Source organism: Cyrtonyx montezumae, unplaced genomic scaffold, assembly GCF_038088225.1.
Source record: "Cyrtonyx montezumae isolate F1298 unplaced genomic scaffold, pur_monq_1.0 scaffold_8, whole genome shotgun sequence".
Classification (NCBI taxonomy): domain Eukaryota; kingdom Metazoa; phylum Chordata; class Aves; order Galliformes; family Odontophoridae; genus Cyrtonyx; species Cyrtonyx montezumae.
The window spans coordinates 112371816-112391437 of record NW_027072089.1 but is presented as its reverse complement, the minus strand read 5'-3'; the positions used below and the strand labels follow the sequence as shown (position 1 = coordinate 112391437).

General features: G+C 40.6%; 1 protein-coding gene across 1 annotated transcript in view; it reads right to left on the bottom strand.

The window, feature by feature from the left end:
- Positions 1–3040: 3040 nt before the first annotated feature.
- Positions 3041–19622, bottom strand: part of NPVF (neuropeptide VF precursor) — a 35804-nt gene continuing 19222 nt past the window's right edge. Inside the window, exon 3 of the mRNA XM_065752690.1 lies at positions 3041–3306. Coding sequence (XP_065608762.1) covers positions 3041–3306 — 266 coding nt within the window. The remainder of the gene's footprint in view (positions 3307–19622) is intronic.

The following is a 19622-nucleotide window of genomic DNA, read 5'->3' as shown; positions in this document are numbered from 1 at the left end:
GATGGAGGAGTAGATCTCTGACCATCTCTGCTTGGATCACAGGGGGTGCATTATGCGCCCCATCCCGGACTTCCAGGTCAGGGCAAGTACCCTGTGGACAACTGTTCTGTGTATTAAAGACAGATGTGAAGAAGGCATTGAGAACCTCAGCCTTTTCCTTATCATCTGTGGTTACATTCCCTGCCTCGTCGAGTAAAGGAGAGAAATTTTCCTTAGTTTTTCTCTTACCGTTAATATATTTGTAAAAGGGTTTCCTGTTCTCCTTTACAGCAGTAGCCAGTCTAAGTTCAAACTGGGCTTTAGCATTTCTAATTTTCTGCCTGCAAATCTTGGCCAATTCTCTGTAGTCACCCCAAGTAGCCTGTCCCATCTTCCAGAGGACATAGACTCTCTTTTTCTCTCGGAGTCTCAACAAAAGATCCCGGTTCATCCACACTGGTCTTTTGCTCCTCTGGCTTGACTTACAGGACTCCGGGACAGCCTGCTCCTGTGCCTTTAAGATTTCCATCTTGAGGAGCATCCAGGCTTCCTGGACCCCTTTACCCCTCAGGAGCAAGTCCCAAGGGACCCTTGCAACAAGCACCCTGAACAGGTCAAGGTCAAAGTCTGCCCTCCGGAAGTCCAAGGTAGTAGTTTTGCTAGTCACCCTCTTGACGTCACCCAGAATAGCAAACTCCACCATTTCATGGTCACTCTGGCCAAGACAATCTCCAACCTTCACATCTCCTACTAGTCCTTCCCCGTTAGTGAAAAGTAGGTCTAGCAGGGCATCTCCCCTGGTAGGCTCTTGCACCAGCTGTGTTAGGAAGCAATCATCCACACATTCTAGAAATCTCAAGGACTGCTTCCTCTGCGCAGTATTATATTTCCAGCATATGTCAGGGAAGTTGAAGTCCCCCATGAGAACAAGTGCTGGCCATTGTGCAACATCTACGAGTTGTTTACAGAACACCTCGTCTATTTCTTCATCCTGACTAGGTGGTCTATAACAGACCCCCACCACGATGTCACTCCTAAAGACTATCCTCCTGATCCTTATCCATAGGGACTCTACTTTATCATTTCCAACCTCAAGCTCTTCAACATCAAAACACTCTTTGATATAGAGAGCTATGCCACTGCCCTTTCTTCCCTGTCTATCCCTTCTGAAGAGCTTGTAGCCATCAACCCCAGTATTCCAGTCATGGGAGAGGTCCCACCATGTTTCTGTAATAGCCGCAAGGTCATAGATAGCCTGCCTCACAATGGCTTCAAGCTCTTCTTGTTTATTGCCCATGCTGCATGCATTGGTATAGATGCACTTCAGCTGAGATATCTGCCTCACCCCTTTCTCCAGCACAGCCTCCTTAGGCTCTTTACTGGTGAGCCCTGTTTTATCCCCTTCCCCTGTCACAGCTAGTTTAAAGCTCTCTCAATGAGTCCAGCTAGCTCCTGTGCTACGATTCATTTCCCCCTTTGAGATAGGTGCATCCCATCAACAGATAACAGGCCAGGAGCCGAGTAAACTGCCCCGTGGTCAAAAAACCCAAAGTGTCTATCTCTACACCAACCTCTCAGCCAATTATTCATCACCTGTGTTTTCCTAGCCCATTCTGTGTCCTTCACCGCCCCAGAAGGTATGGAAGCAAACACCACTTGTGCTCCCACCCCTTGAACTAATCGCCTTAATCCCCTGAAATCTCTTTTCATAGTTCGCAGACTTCTCTGAGATATTTCATTGCAGTCTGCCTGAACTACGAGTAACGGGTAGTAGTTGGTGGGGCGTATCAAATCCGGGAGTCTTCTAGCAATGTCCCTGATCCGGGCCCCAGGGAGACAGCACACTTCCCTGCGGTTTGGGTCTGGTCTGCAAATGGGGCCCTCAGTTCCCTTTAGAAGGGAGCCACCCACTACGATCACCTTCCTTTCTTTCTTAGTAGTAACAGTCTCAGTGCACGGAGTTGACTGCCTTGCCATTGGTGACCTCCTGCGGGAATCTTCCTGCACTTCACCCCTTATCACCTCTTCAACTTCCAATGCTGCAAATCTATTGCTTAGGGGTATCTGGGGACACTGGGGAGGCAGAGGGGGAGATTGCCCACGGTACCGGGCAGGGACTCTCTGCCAGCCCTCCCTATCCCTCAGATATCCCCCTTCTGCCCTACGGGGACAGGTCAGGGAGTCCACCACCAACTGCGGGGGATCTCCCCGGTGCCATTCTCTCTGGCACTCTAGGGAGCTACTCCACCAGTCAATCTCCCGCTCACAGTCCCTGATGGCCCTCAGTCTCTCAACCTCCTCTTTCAGTTCAACCACCATGCTAAGCAGATCTTCCACCTGCTCACACCTTGCACAGGAGAACTGCTTAGCACCCTCATCCAGCAGTAGCAGGCTCTGGCACTCCTTGCAACCAGAGACCTGTGTAGCCACGCTTCTAGGCAGACCTTCTGTCTGGGTCGCCACAGCCTTTTTAAGGCAAGCCCTCTGTCTAGTAGAGACCATGGCACAAAAAAGAATAAAAACAAATAAATAAAAAATTGAAAGTAAATAAATAAATAATAGTTTGTAATAATATATATATAGATATGAATCGTAATAACTTATAAATAAATAAATAATAACAAGAATTAAAAAAAAATATATAAAGAAAACACAAACAAACAAACAGTGGGTAGTGACACTTCGCTGCCCTCCCTGAGCCCTATTCAGCTGAGGGCGAAGGCGCTGAAACCCTGGCAACGCCTACGCCTCGTTAACCTCTCGCGAGAACAGCCGTAGGGACTGGCCGCTCTCACTCGGTTCCCAAGAGACTGGAACCTCCCGAAAACCCGCCCTGTACCTCAATCAGCAGCTCAATCAGCTGTGCCGATTTCAAAGCTGTTGATCACGAAGACTGAGTGATACCTCCGCGTTCTGACCGTTTTAACTCCCCCGCCGTTGCCCTGGCAACGCCTACGCCACGTCAGCCTCTCGCGAGAGAGAGCTGTCGGGATCTGTCGGGAGTCGCCGCTCTCACTCGGTTCCCGAGAGACTGGATCCTCCCGAAAACCCACCCTATACCTCAATCAGCCACTGCAGCTCCGGCTGTGCCGATTTCAAAGCTGTTGATCGCGAGGACCTCGGCTGCGGCGTCCCGGCTGCTCTCGGAGGCGGGGTGGGTGGAGGAGCGGGTTCCGGGTTTGGGACGGCCCTGCCCTGGCTGGGGCGAGTCCTGAACGGTTCCCGAGGTGGTGTAAGAAGTAGAAGAAGCGATGCTAAGGTATTTCCTCACCTGGTGGACACGTTGTGTGTGCCCTTTGTGAAGCACTGACACCGACTGTCTGGTTACTAAAATAAAGCCTAAGTTGCTTATGATGTGTAGTTAGATTCACGTGCCTCAGGGGCAGCCAGGTGCTGGAGTTGAACTCCAACCTCAAAGCAGACAAACTGGAATGATTGTTCTGCACTTACACGCACTGCAATGTAATTATGTTCCAAAAGAAGGGAAAGAAAGCATTCATGTGCCGAAGTACAGCATTAACGGAAACGTAACAAAACATCTGACCGGTCCTTTTCAGAGGGACACTGCGGATGAAAGAGAAAAGATGTCCTTCTTGGGACCAGGCTTGAACTCAGGAGAGCGTGGCTTATTTCTCAGTTTTGTGATATCTATCTTGCGTTGTCTTTGTAATGGCACAGGGAACAGCACAAACGAGAGGCTGTTACAAAAAGAATGAAAGGAATGCTCACCCGTCTCCAAGGATCTAGGTTTGCAGGGAAAGAACTCCAAGAGTTGGATCTCCAACAAAAGAGAACCTTCCTCAGTGGCAGTCAGCCCTTAAAGGCTGACCCCTAAGAGGGGTGCAGCCTGACGGTTCTATCCTTGTGTGTTCTATCCCTTAGATCCTTTTTGTGGCCCTCCTCTGGATGCATTCCATCAGGTCTATGTGTCTCTTGCACTGAGGGCTCCTCATCTGGATGCAGTACTCCAGGTGGGGTCTCACCTGCACAGAGAGGAGGGGCAGAATCACAGATGACCTCCCTTGACCTGCTGGTCACGCCACATTTGTTGCAGCCCAGGATATGGTTGGCCTACTGAGCTGCAAAGGCACATTGCTGGCTCATGTCCAGCTTCCCATCCACCAGTACCCCCAAATCTTTTGGCTGGGTTGTGTTTAATCCTTTAATCCCCCAGCTTGTACTGGTAGTGAGAGTTGCTTTGACCAAGGCACAAGACCTTTCACTTGCATTTATTGAACCTTATGAGGTTCACCTGGGCCCACTGCTCAAGCCTGTCTAGGTCCCTCTGGTGTGTTGACCACACCCCACATCTTGGTGTCATCCGAAAACTTGCTGAGGATGTGCTTGATTCCACTGTCATTGTTACTGATGAAGATATTAAAGAGTAGAGATATTACTATTATATTGTCATATGCCTATGCTATGAAGATAGCGTTTTGGAGTGGTATATAGAAGTATTTTATGTACCCAAAGGTGCAAAATGGCAGTTGAAGGATTTGATCTCAGCAGATGAAGCAGAACTCAGAGCTCTTTTGGTATCTAATCTTCCTGTGGTTTTGTAGAGTGAATTTTGTAGGGCTGTTGATGCAGCTATATGGCACTAGGGGGGAGAAGTCTATCCTGCTATGAGAGGCTTAGAGTGTTCAGAGAAACTGAAAGTTTAATCTTAGTCTCATGCTGTTGTGGAGTCTGATATATAGCGTACGTATCTTTGAAATAGGATAATTTTTTCAGATAAATCAGCATGGCACAAGGTAGGATACTACCAATCACACTTTGGAAGATACAGGACAATAAAAATGCTCTGTTTTGAATTGACGTAAGCTGCTAGCTTGAATTTTCATTTCCAGAGATGAGCTATTCTAAGTGTTCTTTAAAGTGTTCATCATCACAAAGCAAAAAATTTGTTTCTTCATTATGTTGGAAAATAAGCCAGACAGGTTTTCCATTTCAGATGCAGTGATTCAATTATCAACAACTTGTAAATACTCTTTTGAAAGGGATTTCATTTCTTGGATTAAAAAAAAATCCAATAGAAAAAAGCATGACAATTTGGGGACTTTTTACCCAGGACATTTTTGGACTCTAAATAATAATAATAAAAAAGACTGTGTCTTACTTCACTTCTAGTGTGTCTGTGCAATCATATTTGAAGGCATTACAAGCAGAGGAGTTTGAAACTGCAAGAGCTGTAAAGCCAGGAGTGCTGTGAAAGGGTGAGCAGGAATCTGTTCTGCTTGCAGTATTGCTTAGTCAGTTGCAATCAATTATACGTGAGTATGTACTGGGCATAGCAGTGTGCAGGTGCCACTGAAAGGGCTTAAGCCATTACAGGTAATGATGTGTTAGCAAGAAGCAGCTCACCTTGATTTACTACTTCTATGTATCATGTCATGCTTTGTTTGCTAGGATAGCATTATATAAAAATAGTATCTTTTTACTTTCATACATGTCAGACTAAATATCAAAATTGTTGAAGGTAATAAGGATAGAGCTTTCCAGTCTAACTTGTATATTCTTTAAAGTAAATATATGCATTAAAATACAATTGGGTAATATTACTGATGCACCATTAGGGAAGAAAGGCAAACCACTCACATAAATGGAGGAGGATGAAGCACAGAAACTTTGTCAGACTTGAACCGGTGTAGTTAGCAAGTACACAACAGTCTGCAATGGTACTAGGTCACTTATCAAATAAAGTAATAGGCAATAAAGTCATTAAGCTGATGAGTTCTGTGCAGCTATGCTGATTAGCACCAGCTAAACGTCTAGCAAGACTGCACCATTTATAGAGCTGCCAACTCCTTTTATGGAGTTTGTTACTCATATTTCTCAAGGCAAAAGGTCCTTCAAATTGCTATCATGTGTTGGTGGAAACTTCAAATGATAAGATAAATGGTAAGTAGATGATCACAGTAATCTGACCCCTGCACTCCAAGCTACTAATCCATCAGCGAAGTTCTATCAAGTACCTATGTCAGGAGGGATTTTGTATACTGAATTTTTGCCTTTCTTTTAGAGTGAGCCTTGCCTTGCATTTAAGTCATGTAAAAGGGAACTCTTCGTTCTTCTATTTGAATCTGGTAATACTCTTGTCAATATTTCTTTTGGTGAAGGCATCTGATTCTTAGTAAATGCTGTACTTACAAATTCCACATCTGTATCAAGTTCTCCAGGTTATCTGCCAGCTTCTTTCATGTAGTAGTCACCCAGGATAAGGGGACTCATAGGACCTCTTCTTTAATGGAGACATATTTTATTGTCATACATTTTTTATTGGTGAGGAAAATGAGAGCTAGTGCCTAGGTCCCTCTTTCAAATATCAGCTCATTTATGGTTTGTGTGACATTGGGTACTAAATGACAAAAAGTGAATTTCTTTGAGAGAACTAGGGGGTAACATCTGGTGGTCTTTAGTTGCTACCCCAAGTACATTAACAAAAACAAAAACAAAACCAAAAATGCTTACCTGTGAAGTCTTGATTGTACGCTGTGATCCCTTGAGCTCTTTCAATGTTTCATAGCATATTGGTTGTTCTTAGAGAGAGCTTATGTTCTAACTCTTTTAAAAGTGGAATTAGGGGCCACTATTTTTGTTAAATTTGGATAGTATATTAGATATTTTTCTTCTGAGAGTTTAGGAAGCTGAAGAATAAGAAGAAATAGTTAATTTATAAACCAAACATGTGGATAAAATGTTTTAAAGGTTTACAATATCCCACTTGCCCCAAAATGATCTGTTTAGAAACTCTAATACAAATCTTTTTTCCAGTATTACGACTCAAGTAGGAGGATTTAACAGGTACATGACTCAGTTGAATTCTGTTCAAAGAACTTGGAATCGACTTCTTCACATACCAAGGCAGAATATTACATGCTATATAAGCTTTCTTTTGTAGTCACAATAATAAATTGACCAAAAATAGGCTTCCACTTTGATTTTTCCCTTCTGCATTCCTAAGACTGTGTGTCTACAAAGACCTTGTCTGTAGCTTTCTTTATTTACCATTATCTTTTCCTACATTCTTTGTAACTTTTATCTGTCATCAAACTTCAAGCTACATTCCTCTAGGAAGAGAACTACTGTTTGACCAGACTGAAGAGTAGTAGAAACCCAGTCATTCACAAAGAATTTCTTCTGTTTCATGGATCAGGGTAGTCCCCATTATTGTAGCTGAGGAAAGAAGATTGGAGTCCATTCAAAAAAAAGGTATCTATTTCCTTCAGAACATGAGAATAGAGTCTGTATAACACCCTGTCAGTATGCTGACAGGACTTTTGGAGAGATATGGAGGAACAAAAACTGCTGCTCAGACCCATTGCTCTTAAGGACTGCAAAGTATAATCTTATTCTCTGATGCAAAGGCTACTCCACCTCCTGCATCCCTGAATGCATCATTGTCAGCTATTACTGCAACTTTTTCTTACTTCCAAAGCTGTTCAGCTAGGACTTCTGAGAATTAGTCAAAACTTGAAGGACTTCAGTCAAAAGCTGAGGCAGGTAAAAGCTGTCCTTAAAGCCTTACGCTCTTTCTATGTGTGATACTCAATTTATGACCTGCAAGTACTTGGAACAGTACAGTACGTCCCTATGTAACATTTTTCCTCCTGAAAGATATATGGAAATTTGATTTAAAAATAAAAGACATTCTGCTCTTTGCTCTATGAACAACATACTTGCTAGCATGTGTGCTGTCTCAGGCAGCACAAAGCCTTCTTCAGGGAGTCAGAGGGAATGCTGACAACTTCATGTCTATATGGATTACCTGTAAAAATAATGCCATTGGTCTGACTGACAAATGGATCTACAGTTTAAGCTGTAGATGTCTGCTCACTTTGCAGACAGCTGTGCTGATTGCAGATGTTCTTTCTGGAGCTACCTCTAGTGTCTTTTCTACCTAGAGAGACTTACTTCACTGATCTGCAGACAGAACTCATCTTCACTCTTCTGTTACAAAATCAGCAGGGTTAGATCAGCTCACCTATTTAATGAGCTGTCTTCTGGAAGTTCTTAAGCTCTCATTTGAGTGGAGCAACCTGATCTGAGAGAAAGTCAAACCACATGGAGGGAACAGCAAATGAAGTTAAAACACTTCCTAGGTGCCAGCAGTACCTGCTCCCTTAGCAAGTAATTCTGAACCTGCTTAGCTTTTCTGGAAATAGATCTTGGCCTCCAGTGATCCTCCTGTTGTGCAAAAATAGACTTTGTTAAGTCCACCTCCACATGTGTGATTAGCATTTCTAAAACTGAACAACAGTCAGTGAAAAGTGTACAGTACTGGTGATGACTGGGAATGGCAACTAATTAATGCAAATTGACCTCCTACTTAACGTTATCAGCTTTTACAGTACTGAAAAGCTTCTTATCCATGCCAGTGTGTGCTGCTTCTGTTTCACACAGTTACTGCCAAAACCCTTCTGGAGAGCTGAGGTGGTGGCTTTCTCCTGTCCCATCTTCCTCCTGAGTCTGTGTGGTCAGCAGCTGCCAACTATTGCTCATCAGTTCATGCAAACAGTCTGGGAAGTCATCCAAAAGGAAGTACCTGTCAAAGTCCCAATGTAGTAGCCTGCCCCCAGAAAAAAAAAACAAAAAACAAAAAGACCCAAAACCAACCAACCAACCAACCAAATAAAAAAAACCAACCAAACAAACAAACACCACCAACAAGGATATCTTGCCCTTTTCATCCAGTGTATTATATAAACTACTTTCAGTACAAAATGCTGCTGGGTTTAAACACTAGCACAACTTGATGGCTTACATTGTGTTCGATAAAAACTAAGTTGTTTTGGCATTCTAGATGTCATTCTGTCATCTCTGTAGTGATAAAAGATTTGAATCATTCAGGACTAATTTCAAGGATAATTCTTTTGTCCTCTGCCAAGGCTTTTGCCCAGAAATTGCTAGTCTTTTAATCCTCTGATGCATTTTTACTTTATCTACAATTCCCTCAGATTGTGAAGAAGTATTTGCCTACCAGAAGCCATCAGATTTGCTGGGTGATACATTTTGGCTTTGTGGGGATTAACACTTATTTTAACAATTCTATTGGCTTCTGAGGCTACAGAGTCTTCAAATGAAACAGAGGTTAACTCATCACTGTCAGTTGTGAGGTATCTCCCATGGAGACTGCAACAATCAGCATGCAAGATGCTCAGCTTGACCACCTATGTTCTCAGGTCTTGGCTCTGTTAAGATTCATTAGAAAGTAGTCATGAGATTTAGTAAGATCCTAGAGTAAGTGATAAACCAATACAAAACCGTTTTATCTTTGGTCTTCCTTAAAACAACCCTGAATGCAAATAAAAACGTTCATTTTTATCACTATAGCCATCTTATTAGCTACAACTATCTACAAATAAATCTCTCCAAAAAAACAAAAAAACAAAAAAAAACCCCAGTTCTTGAGAGTCCATCACAAACAATATCGAACATCATCAAATTCAGGATTTTATTTTGGTCTTGATGGGATTGATGGCAGGATTGACCTGCAGAGACAGGTGCCCACTTTGAAAATTTTAAATGACTGAAAAGCTCATGAGGGATTTCCTGCAGACTCCAAAACTGGAGGAGGTGAAAGGATTAAGAAAAGCAAGGTTGTCCAGAGGAGCAGTGTAAAAAGAGAAGCAGAGGGAATAACAATTGAAGAACACCCAACACAACAGAGTCAATCTCATCTGCCATTCACAAGTGCAACCTTGACTGAGAAATTTTGACCGGGAAGGATTTCAGATGCAATTGCTGTATCTAAAACAAATGTTCATGCCACTTGTTCATGCTGAGCTGTAAGAGAGACAGAAAGCAAAAGAAAGAGAGAGGACAAAACTGCTCAGTGAATGCAGTTCTTTACACTTCTACGCTGTACAGGAGACTATTGTACCTCTAGACATGATTAACTGTGGGTGTGGTTTCCTGTGGCAGTAACTGTGTTCTCTGTGGTTGGGGTTTTCTTCAGCCCTCCAGGTATAATTACTTTTAACAAACCTGGGGCTCAGTGAAAAAGAGCTCCAGTGCTAGTACTGTAACAATAGAAGTTGGCTCTCCTAAAGCAGCCAAGAGGGACTGACATAAATTAATATTTGCAGAAGGATTTCCTGTTACTATTGGACCAGGATATTAGTTGCTACTGATGTAATACCATGATACTTTGTTCCTTTCCTAGGTCTGCAGCCAGCCTCTGTGGCTTTGGTAGCCAACTATTTATTACAATTAAAAAATCAATTACAAATAGTGCATTCTTGCAATATTGCTTTTAATATGGTGTTGCAGGAAAGAACATTCCTATTAGTAGCTTGAAGAAAGAAGAAATGAGAAGTATTGTCTTTATTGCCTATATCTTTCCTTAACAAGAAAAGAACCAAAGCTTTTGTTCATAATCAGTCATACCAATTCATATTTACTTTTATTTGGCTTCAGAGAAGGGAAATGTGAACTTCTGATTCCCACAGAGCTGAAACTGAAATTAATAGTGAGTGAGTTTGTGTGTATGAAATAAAAATTCGTATGTAAGCAGGCATTTATTTCTGGGAGTAAGGAAGATGAGGCTAAACTGGAGAGTTTTCTGGTGATGCAGGACTTCACAGAGTTCCTATGCTGCTGTGGCTGTTCTTTTCAGCTTTAAGTGATAGACTAATCAAAATGTATTTTAAATCCTAAAACAACAGGAATCTTCCAAGGAAAATGGAAGCTGTGCTTTATTCCGGTAGGAGAGGTTAAGTTCCCCATTTGGATTCTTCCAAGTTCAACCACAACTGCATGTGGCAGCTTACTGAGAGCAAATGCCGTTCCCCAGTTGCTGTCAAAAGCAAAGACTTGACCTCAGAGGGGAGCAAAATTCATTCAGTTCCTGAGTCCGTGCATCATGAGGTAACAAACTGTCTTACAAAGCTGAGTTCTTCATAGGCTTTTCTCTCACAAATTCACTTTATACATACTTTAAATCTCTTAAACGTTCCTGGTAGATACACTCCAGCTCTTTGATTCACATCAAGTAAATAGGCCATGATCAGCGCAGACTAGGAAACCCAATTAGTCCATAGGCAAGTCAGCAAGATAGATATTTGTTAGGAGTGGGTGATGCTGAACATATCATTATATGCTTCATTTGAAAGGGAGCCTTTTGTCAAGTAGCTTTGCTCCCAAGGGACTTACATTGTGCAATTATGACAGAAAGTTCTTATATTTTTGTTTCATTAAGGAAGAGAGAAGGTACAGTATAGCTGAAATGTACTTAGCCAAACTGCTTGGTGGCTTTCAAAGTCTGTATTAAAGAAGAAAAATAATGAGTTACTTGAAATGACCCATGTTCATTTGCACCTCCCACATTTTATCTGAACTTGTGCAATCAATATATATTAAAGATAGAACTATTTGTAAGCCGTGCATACAATATTCTTAGTGATATCACTTATTCTATAATAAGTGCTTGGTATTGCTGGGAGCTAGAAATGTTGCCCAGAAAAAGTGGTATGAAAAATGTCCTTCTAAAAGTAGTGAGGAAAAAAATGTAGAGTTTTACACTTTTGCATAATAACCTCTTTATTAATTAACAACTGAAAGTGCTATTAGTAAAAAACAAATTAGTAATGCAAATCAGAAAACTTATCCTTCTGATATTTGCAGGGAAAGTATTAATTCCATACTGATAAACTACTTATATTTTACCTTGGAGACTTTTATTTTATGCTTCAAATATATATATTTAATGTAATTAAAAGGAAACATTAAATTTTAAGGGCAAGAATTTAATCACTGAGTTTAGCTAAGAGTCTTTTGGTGATTGTACCAAGACAGAAAAATTACTAAGATTAAAAAAAATAATTAATTTGCTTAATAGTACTGTATGATATAGTGAAAACAGAGAAAAATGTCTGAAAGAGCATTACTGGACAGATAACCTAGTAAAAAATAAAAATGGCTCATTTGAAGCTCCAAATTTTTTTTTTTTTTTTTCTGAAGAAGCTCAAATTGCCCAATCTTGCTTGAAAGGGTCTTTCTTTGGATAGGAGAAATTGTCTGATTGCAGTATTTTTTACAGCTTTCTTATTCGTATGGTGGGCACATGAGCCTTCTGCACTGTAGACAAAAATCTTCCAATGGCCAAATCTTCTTGTGTTTCTCAGTGAGATGTCTGGGACTCATTCACAAGCAGGAGATGATACCTTCATCCCTTATCTAATCTCCATAGAAATAGATGTTGAACAGGAACAAAGTAGAAATACACTCCCTTGCCTAAAGATGTTAAACACAGACTTCTGCTCAATTTTTTTCCACATGCTGTAACATTATTTTGAAGATAAACTTCCAAGTGCTGTATAAATTTTGTTCATGTGTTATTCTGATGCAATGTGCAGCATTTCTGCTGCACTGTGAAATCTTTGCTGGGATTCTATGGGTCTGAGTATGATCACCATGATGTATAATGTCTCAAAAATTACCATACCCGCACAACTCATGCTTGAACTGGGCTGAATGAAAAAACTACTTTCCTTTTCATGTGTGATGCTACAAAGACAGCAGTGCTGTCATGAAGTGTTGGATTTTGAAAACATCTCGTATACTGTTACAATGATCCATCTTGGAACATGAAAGCCTTTACAAAAATAGCCATGCTTACAGAAAGGCAATCTTTGGAGGTTTTTTCCACAGATAATTCGTTTTCCATTCCTACAGTTAGAACAGAATTGTTTGATGCTTTAGACATGGAGGAAAATTGTGTTTATTCTCCATTCACATTATGTTACAGAGTGAATTGTTACGTTCTTCATTGCATTCATTGGACATACTCCTGATACCAACATGTAAATGTAAGGAGAATAAATCTGCTTTAGGCTTATTCATCATCATTCATCATCATTGGACAAATATTTAAATACCTTTGTAGAACACTTTTCATTATAATATCTGAACATAAGGCAAAACAGTAAAATAAGGATAACTGCATTTTCATGTCTACTGTGTTGTAGAGAAGCTTTATTGTGCAGCAAGGAAAACTTCACACTTTCAAAGGTAAGCAATGATTTAGAGTGTTTCTTATATTTTTAAAACTCAAACTAATATCAGGTCTGGAACCACTCATCCTGAATGATGATATAGAAAGGTGGAGCTCCAGCAGGAAAGGAAGAAAGTTAAAGTAATTTTTCCAAACTTGAGTCCGAGAGGCTTCCACTTGACTGCAAGTAGACCAGAGTTCACTGGTGTAATGCAAGATGCAGTTATCCCCTAATAATATCTGGAGTTTATCACAATCTCTTGAAAAAAAATGACACTGAAGCTGGAGGGACTTAGGCCACCAATTTGGAAAGGCCAAGAACAAATCCAGGATGTGATCCAATTGAACATCATCCCATTTCCTTAACAGTGAGTGCTCTTTGGGCACTGTTCAAACAGGTTTTGATAAAAATAGGCATAGATTAAGTTCAGTGTGAGAAAGAACTCCCTTACAGAAAATACTGGCTTCATGTACAGTAGTTCTGGGGGTCCTGTGTTGTGATGCAGACCACTGGGTGCATTCAGTGCATTATTGAGAGAATAAGATGTATCACTCCTGACAATTTTAACAGGAAGAAAAAATACAACTGGAAAATAAAACATGTTCTGCATGTGTAAATTGTCTTTCTCTGCAGCCATTTATTCTTGCAAAAGGAAGCAATCACTTATCTTGCCTAATTATAAAAGCACTTTGATCAGAGAGCTGCAGGTCGGGGAATCACTTGAGCACTGGGAGCTGGGGCAAAACCAGATTTTGGAAGTGCTAAGTGGCATGATATGTGAGGCACTAATACAGGCTGCCCAGAGAAACTGTGGATGTGCCCCATCCCTGGAGTTTTTCAAGACCATGTGGGATGGGGCCCTGGGCAGCCTGACCTGTCCACAGCAGGGGGTTGGAACTGGATGATCTTTGGTCCTCCTTCCAACCTAAGTCATTCTATGATTCTATAATATGCAATGAAATAAGATTAAAACCCATATGGAGGAAACCCAGTTTCAATTCATTCTGTAGTGCTGCTGAATACACCCAAAACTCCATTGGGGTGAAATATATTTGGAAGAACAGTAGTAAATTCACTGGCCTGATGCTGTGTGTGCATATGTGTTACTAAGGTTCTTAGCACTGGCTCAAGGGTGTTTTTCAAAGCCTTTCAGGACTTCTGTAGTCTCATTTGATGTAGACTTGAGGACTTAGAACTCCTTTAGGTGGAAGGAGGCAACTACTGTTCACCAATATCTTTGACTGTGAAGGCACAAGTGGCTAAGGCACTCACGAAAACACATCTGCACGAAGCGATTCATTCTGAAACAGAACTGCACTAGGATCTGCAGTGTGCCTACTTAAGGCAAAGGCATAGTTGTCTCATGAAGAGTTACTGCAGATGCCTGGTAATTTGTTTCCCACGAAAGACAGTAATGGCTGAAAGGAGCCCTCACAGGGCTATAAGGTGAATAAACTGTGTATTAACAGCTCCCAGGTAGACCTGCAGAGCAGCATGCAGTGAGCATTTTTCAGGACACATTCCATGTGGCTGTCACAGCTTAATAGTCCCTGACAGCAGGAAGACTGTTTGCTCTGAAAGACCTTGAACTTTGAGCATGGCAGAATTATTTGTCATACGTTTCACTTTTCATTTTAAAGGATGTATTATGTCTTTAAGAGAGAGAAAATACAACCTTAAAGGGAAAAAAGAAAGCAACCACTTCAAACTAGGACAAACTGAAAACCATAAGATATTTCTAGAGATCTGGCATGTTTAAAATGAAGGTGTGGGTGCAAAATAATGAAGAAAGTACATCAGTGTGCTAATGATCAAACAAGCTTGTATCCAAGGTTGTGTACATTCCTGTATGTGTGGAGGCAGAGTCTAATGCAAGCTCATTTACTACCTCCTTCCTCATTACATGGCCAGCATGAGGTCGTACAGTCAGAGCAGTCCCTGATTACTCTCTCTTAAGGGAGCAGATGCCCAGGAATGTGTCATGATCTATATCCTAGCCTGAGTATGTGGATGATCCATTATGGTGAGGAACTGGCATGAGGATATCTCTTGCTGTGAACGTGTTCCTGAGTCCCTGGGCGTCCTTTACCAAGGTGTACTTCAGACTGACCAGCCTAGAAACTACTGAAAACACTCCTACCTTATGCAGAGGGCAATTTTTAATTGCACTCTGTAATCCATCTGTGCTTCTGCTGTTTCAGTCACACCAAGATAGATGTCACATTAGGACACTTATTTGACCAGCAGGTCATAGTGGGCCCATTGTTTCCTGGTATTATTCCATTGCACTTGATGGAGTTTTCCTGGGGACAGATGAGAAAATAAAACAGGATCAACCACCTTGACTATGCAACATAAGAGAAACAGATCTGTGGACGTGTTTGGTGTTAAGGAGTGGGTGAGCCTGGTTCAGCATTGACTGTACATCTCAAACTTGAGACATGTGCACAGCACGTATATGGACTGAGCTAGGCCAACTTTCTACAAGATGTTGGTTTTAAAAAGAGCTTTTAAAGTACTCCATTACGTCACAAAAGTGCATTGGCCAATTCTTGCCACTTAGATCCTGGGAGACATATAGGAAGAAGCGTGTGGGAAAGCTTGCTGTTTCCTTGTGGCTGTAATCAAATTATGCAAAAGCAGTACAGCTGATATGGCTAATGTGCACAATGCTGGTGAAAGGCCATAGCCTGTCCCAAAAGAAAGCACTGCACAAGAGTAGGTAACCAAGTTAGCCTCTTCTTCTCCTGCTTACTGTAATGAGGCAGTAAAAAGAGGAGCAGCATGCTACAAGAGCAGGGTGGCAGCCTTCCTTGTGTAGCTTTGTGACCTGTTCACAGTTAGCTCTCCTGCTTTTTTGGAGTGTTGTGAGTCTACACAAAACGGGCAGCAGCTAACTCGTGTATGGAGGTTAAAAAGGGTCAAACAATATCCCTAACAGCCCTGGAAGGATAAGTGAGAAAAATCGCTGTAGAGTTATTCTCAGGTTTCTGATATGTTCTGCCTACAAACACCAGTATGAGAGGTGTAACATTTTTCATTATCTGCGTTTGATGAGTTTATGTTTAAATTTTAAATTAGTTTAATCTAAAATTGCAGTATTTGTTCAAATTTGAACGTCTTGCTGGTGCCATCAAGTGGCAAAATGTTGGATTGCAGCGGTCCAGCCACATACGTACGTATGTGTCTATATATACTCACGGTGTCATGGTTACTGCAGTTGATTCAGTTTAATCTGAATTCCAGCTAGCAGTAAGGCTGGTATTTCTGAATATTACAGTTTGATAAATATGGTATGATAAACATATAAAACAAATTCAGAGTCCCTTGTTGAAAAGACGATAAACAGAAGGGGTAAAATGCTGTCTTCAGGACTTCTATTCCAGCTGTTTGCTCTCTTTTGTTACAAGCTAATCTCTTTTTACAGAACACATTCTTTCAGTTTTCATGTGTTGTATGTGTATTCCATATCACATGTGCATATCACTGGAATGGAATAAATATTCATTTTGCTGTTATATTCTCTAAATCCACAATTTGAATAGCACAGTTTAAACTTACAGATCATATGCACATCACTTTTTTTCAGCAGGATACATCACAAGGAAGGCCTCTGTGAAAAGAGAAAATGTAAATGTAGAATGCTTATTCCCTATATACTTCGAAATATCCAAATCAATTGATCTGGTTTTGTCTGGATTCCTCAGAGAATATCAGAACTCACAGATGCTACCTGTTTAGAAATCCACTGACAGTTTCAAAATCCAAGTCATACAGGGCTAGATTTTGAGTGATGTTTAGCACTGATGATTCTGATGTTCCTGAGAATCTGAGTATTTCTGTCTCTGAAAGCTTGTCTCTTTATAGCTCCTGACCATGCATCCCAGTGCTCAGTATAGGAGCTATGGGATCTGGTTTCATACAGATATATTTGAACCCCTTGAGGAAGAAACAACGTACACTGTCCCTTCAGTGAGTACTATGGAGTGGCATATGAATACTGAACGTATATAGTGACGCAGATAGAAGCTTTATCATCTAATTCCCACTGATTTCAGAACTTGCTGTGTGTGCCTTTGAGAGCCTTACCTCTAAGTCTCTTGAGAGGGACAAGTGAAGCATCTGGACATGGTTGCAGACCAGGAGACATTTGTTGCCTCTGGGTTAGCCACTGCTCTGCTATTACAATACAGAACATGGTGAACCAGGATGTGGTAAACCATAGAAGTATTGCAGCTTGCTCCCAGCCAGCTTGGTCTTCTCTGCCATGTGCTCCAAAGTTTGGTGTGGATTTAGAGGCATGGATATGTCTTCTGATGGAGCAGGATGTATCTAAAGAAGCAGAAGCAGAGGTGTTATTAATCCTTGGGAATGTTGATAATTACTTTGAAGCCAATTGGAGAGAGTGTTTGGATTAAACTATACTGGAGGGAAGCAGCATTCTACATGTACTGGCTGGCTTCAGTCTTACAATGTTTTTCAGGTGTAAAGTTCTCCTAAGTGTGACTAATTTTTGTTTCAAAGGTAGGATAACAACCCTTACTCTGCATCTTCTAAAATATAAAGAGAAATAGACCCAATATTATGTGGCTGTACCTCAACAAGCATTAGAATTCTGACTTCTATTGTGAGTTTAGGCTTTTAAGAAGGAAAAAAAATACCTACAATAAATAAATCAACCAACCAACCAACCAACCAACCAAACCCAAACAACAAAAAACTTCTTCTCCAAGAACATTTAGATCCCAAAGTTCTCCTGGCAATGGGTTGGTGGTTGGAGCTTAGTGGTCTTGTCCAACCTTCGTGATTCTGTGATTCTATGTTTTTGCCATTATGCAAGGGACAATACATTTGTGTTGTAGGATGGACCAAAATATGAATGTGGATGTTCTGAGGATTATCAGAGTGCTTAACTTTCTGAAGAAACTTAAGCATCATTTTTTTAAGTTCTTCCTAAATCTTCCATTCCATTTTCTCAGAGTAGTCAGGCAGACACTACCACTACTACTGTGGTAATTTGTATTCATTAAGCCATTCTCATTGGAAACATTAATAAATCATTCCTGTTGGCTGCTATCTCTAGGTCACTAAGTACCATAACAACCACTTTGTGTAATCAGTAGGGTGAAGCATTGCACACACAGATCCCTGGGTCTAATCACTCATTCAGCCCAAACAAGACTGTGTTGAGCTTAAAATGTTCCAAATCTCATTCTTATAAAGAAACATTTATAGTTGATATTGATCCAGTTATATTAAAGATTTTGAGGACACAGAGAAACAGTGTCTCTGCCCAGAGAATATTAATTGGATCCTCAGATGGACAGAGTTTTAAAGAAGGCTCTGTGAACAAAGTACTGTTCATTCAGCATCTGAGAATATAGCCAATGATTTAATAAATCCATGATTCTAGATGTGTTCTGAATGCTGCCAGACAACGCATAACTCTCTGGATCTTTTGTTCTGACAGAAGAAAGAAAAGTAAGTTAATGTTCTGATATCAGAACATCAGTTTGCAGACACCCTTTTCTTTTTTTTTTAGAAAAATTGCATTTTTGCCCTCCAATCTCTTTTTGTTGTATGAAGCTCAAACCAAAGTGTATGAATAAGGTTTCTTAAATAGTGAGCTTGTGAAGAATGCCAGTAACTGATTTGATCAGCACATGAGGCCAATGCAACTGAGAGCGTGTTGCTGGCAGGTTCCAGATCTGTGGAAAGTGTTTTCTTAGAGGGATTGAATTAGGACCTGATTCTGTATGAGCTTACATAGGATGCATTGACACTGGCATTTTAGTTTTCATCAGGACTGCACTTCTGACATGACTCTTCCAATGGTCTCTATTTTGCAGTGCCTTGTCTTGGAGTACATGAAGTGGGTTTCTTCTGGATGAAATTAACTGGATGGTATGCTCCAGGAATTCAGCAAGAGTATGATGCAGTACTCGGTCCCTGGAACCATACTAGAGGGAATCTGAAACAAAAAACACATGAAATTCAATTTTCTCAGAGCATAAGAAACAACGGAAGAAGTCAACAATAGTAGTAAAACGGAAGTCTGTATGTTAGAACAGTTAAAATGTTAAAATGTTAAAACAGTTAGAATGTTAAAACTCAGAACTAAATATTCTAACAGAGATAAAATCTCAGGTCAAAGAACACTGAAAGACTTGAGTCTAACCTTTGAATTTGTTGTGTATCTAAAAAAATAGGAATGTAGATCCAAAAATAATTTTGGCATTAGTACTGAGCACCATGGAGATTTGGACTGCCAGAAATTTAAAAGCTGTTGGCATTCTGCCACATGCTGATCCCCAGTTAGCAGTTTAACTAGCCCATAAAAAATATTGCAATGCATTGATTCCAAAAACTTTCTTTTTCCATGTTAATAACTACCAATACAAACTGCAGGCTTCCTGTTGTTAAATTTTAATCTTGACATTTATCTCAGTAATTCTAGGTCAATCCATGATCTAGAAAAAAAGGACTCAAAATGGGACTAGATCAAAGAATAACATGATAAATGTTCATGATCCATTTGAGAAATGTGATCTCTTTTTCTTTTTTTTCCAAATTGGAAATACAATATACACATCATATTTATTCTTCATGACAATTGTTTCAAGAGATTTTTGAAACACAGCATAATGT